Below are 2,980 nucleotides of genomic sequence, written 5' to 3'. Positions count from 1 at the left end.
ATGCTAATGTGAACGCGTGGACTCCCGCCGGCCTACGTGGCCGGCTTTTAATGTTTAATTAATTTAGTTTTTTATGTTAAATATGCATGCATTCAGTTTTTTTTACGCTGTCAAAATGGGTCGCGCCAACGTTGGGTGCACGCGCCGACCCAAACGCGAAAGCGGACGCTCGTGTTCGCCTGGCCGATCCAAACGGACAAAAAAAAGACGAAATCACCGTCCGTTTGGGTCGGCCCGTTGGAGTTGCTCTTAGGATAGCCACGCAACGCCGAAACAAATGGTTTTAGTTATCCATATATTCCCCCCATACTACCTTGCTTGTTCTTGGTAGCCAGTTCCCAGAGGTTTTTAATGTGGACCTCTGCTGTGAAGTTTATGTATAGTGTGCAATGACTGAAACTTGCAGGCTGCAAATTGAGGTCTAAGAACAAGTCAGGTAACTGATGGATGCATTCATTTCAAACGCTTTCATTGAACCACATATGCACTGCAAATCTCTTTGACTGAAATGGAGTAAGGTGGTGGTGCATGTCAAATTCATGTAAGCGCGCTCGTCCCCACTTTCCGGAAGTTGGGAAGGTATGGAACTGAAAGCTGTTCTTCTTTCAGCAACTCTCAAGCAAGGCCCCTCTTACAGAAAGTTGATTTCAACGTGGCTTTAATCGCATTCAACCAAAGTTTATGACTTGTCTTTCTGGTACGACTGCACTTGCACGCACCTCTGCGTGTGTCGGTCAGCCCGGAAGTAACTGCATTTCCATGGATATAGAGCACTGGGCCATCTCCAATGGTGTCACTTTCAGTCAACCACTCCCTCCCACTTGGCGCCTAGGCTATAAGAACGAGATGATATGAGAGTGGGTTGGGCACCTTGGATATTTGTAAGGCAGAGTGAACTGAAGATGGGTCTGAGCTCAAGCCTAGTGCTCCTCTTCTGCTGCCTCACTGCTGGTAACAAACTGCGAATTTCCCTTCCTTCATTTCCGTGCCAAATGCATCGAGATCGTAGATCTAAAGTAGAGTACATTTTTCCGATGGTTTGCTTAATCTGCTGCCATGGCAGGGAATGCTGCCGCCGCTGCTGCGAGTGGCGGTGGTCTGAAGCTGAACTTCTACTCCGAGAGCTGCCCGAGGGCGGAGGAGATCGTGAAGGAGCAGGTGAGGAGCCTGTACGAGGAGCACGGCAACACGGCCGTGTCGTGGCTCCGGGCCCTCTTCCACGACTGCACCGTCAAGTCCTGCGACGCGTCGCTGCTCCTGGAGACCAACACCGCCAGGGGCCTCGTCTCCGAGCAGGCCTCCCCGAGGAGCTTCGGCATGCGCAACTTCAAGTACGTGGGCGCCATCAAGTCGGCGCTGGAGCGCGAGTGCCCGGGCACCGTCTCCTGCGCGGACCTCCTCGCGCTGGCCGCCCGGGACGGCGCGGCCATGCTGGGCGGGCCGGCGGCCATCCCGATGCGGACGGGGCGGCGGGACGCCACGGAGAGCCACTACGGCGAGGTGGAGCGGTACATCCCGAACCACAACGACACGGTGTCGGCGGTGCTGTCAAGGTTCGCGGCCATGGGGCTGGACGCGGAGGCCGTGGTGGCGCTGCTGGGCGCGCACTCGGTGGGCCGCGTCCACTGCAACAACCTGGTGGCGAGGCTGTACCCGGCGGTGGACGGCGCCATCGAGCCGGCGTACGGCGCGTACCTCCGGGGCCGGTGCCCGACGGCGGACGCGAGGGAGGACACCCGCGACGTGGCGTACGCGCGCAACGACCGCGCCACGCCCATGGTGCTCGACAACATGTACCACAAGAACCTGCTCAAGGGGAGGGGCCTCCTGCTCGTGGACCAGCGGCTCGCCTCCGACCCGCGCACCGCGCCGTTCGTGAAGAAGATGGCCGCTGATAACGGGTACTTTCGTGAGACGTTCGCGGCGGCGCTGGTGAGGATGTCGGAGAACGGGCCGCTCACCGGCGGGCAGGGGGAGGTTAGGAAGGATTGCAGGTTCGTCAACGCTAAGTGAGAGCTAGTGATCAGTGGCTCCCTCGTGGCAAGACGTGATCGTGTGTGTCAGTGTGTGTGTATGTGCTCGTGGCGTGGGGCACTAATAATTCGGAAGTGATGAAGGGACCTGCTATCATGTGTGACTGTGTGCATGCTTGGCTTGCTGTATGAGCATGCATACCTTACCTACGTGCTATGCTGATGGGGACCGGCTATATGTCAATCGACTGAATTCTTATTTAGGGTCAGTCACTTTGTCTTAGCAAAGCATATAGGTCACGACCCAGCTTCATATTACTCCTAGTCTCTTCTGAATTTAATTAAGACTGCCGAATCAGACGGGTTGGTGTGCTAGTTTCTCACTTGGCAAGCTACTAGGTAGGAGCAAACAAGTACTACTAGTACTCAATAGACTAGTAGTAGAATATCAGGATATGGCCCGTGTATTACCCTTGAGGAAGAAAGAATATAAAAAAACTGAACATTGACAGTACCCTTTAAGAAAAGGCAATAAAAACCAGGTAATGGCAAAATTTGCACGCAATTTACACATAAATTGCGCTTTGTTATAATATGCAAAAAATAAGAGTATTACTGTTAAAGAAAGAAAATGAAATAAAATTAAAATGAAAATGAAAACAAAATAATGATTTTTTTTTCTGGGGAAGAATAAAACCCTTTAAGAAGAACAATAATAAAAATCAAAAACAAAAATAATGAAATTTTATAGGGAAGATTGAAACCTTTTGAGAAGAAAAAATAAAAAAATAAAAACAAATACAAAATAATGAGTTATCGAGGGAAGAATGAAATCCTTTAAGGAAAATGAAAAACTAAAACAAATACAAAATAATGAAGTTTTCTATGGAAGAATGAAACCCTTTAAGAAACAAAGTACAAAAACTAAAATTAAAACAAAATAATGATGTTTTTTATGTAAGAATTAAACCCTTTAAGAAGAAAGAAAATATAAAAAACAAAGTTTT

The 2,980-nt window shown here is 49.8% G+C and overlaps 1 protein-coding gene across 1 annotated transcript; it reads left to right on the top strand.

Moving 5' to 3' along the window:
• Positions 1-863: 863 nt before the first annotated feature.
• LOC119367166 (peroxidase 21-like) lies at positions 864-2,333 on the top strand. The gene is made up of 2 exons (XM_037632764.1): positions 864-951; positions 1,064-2,333. Exons 1-2 carry the CDS (start codon positions 903-905, stop codon positions 2,011-2,013), a joined length of 999 nt encoding a protein of 332 aa, XP_037488661.1. The 5' UTR covers positions 864-902; the 3' UTR covers positions 2,014-2,333.
• The last annotated feature ends 647 nt before the right edge of the window (positions 2,334-2,980 follow it).

The sequence above is a fragment of the Triticum dicoccoides genome, chromosome 2B (assembly GCF_002162155.2).
Source record: "Triticum dicoccoides isolate Atlit2015 ecotype Zavitan chromosome 2B, WEW_v2.0, whole genome shotgun sequence".
Classification (NCBI taxonomy): Eukaryota; Viridiplantae; Streptophyta; class Magnoliopsida; order Poales; family Poaceae; genus Triticum; species Triticum dicoccoides.
Note: the sequence above shows the minus strand (reverse complement) of the source record. Positions and strands in the feature narration are given on the sequence as shown.

Bases quoted from the DNA above. Each gene is read 5' to 3' on its own strand.
- LOC119367166 (XM_037632764.1), top strand. From the start codon at position 903: ATGGGTCTGAGCTCAAGCCTAGTGCTCCTCTTCTGCTGCCTCACTGCT. The intron at 952-1,063 runs GTAACAAACTGC...CTGCCATGGCAG, and splicing joins CTTCTGCTGCCTCACTGCTG to GGAATGCTGCCGCCGCTGCT.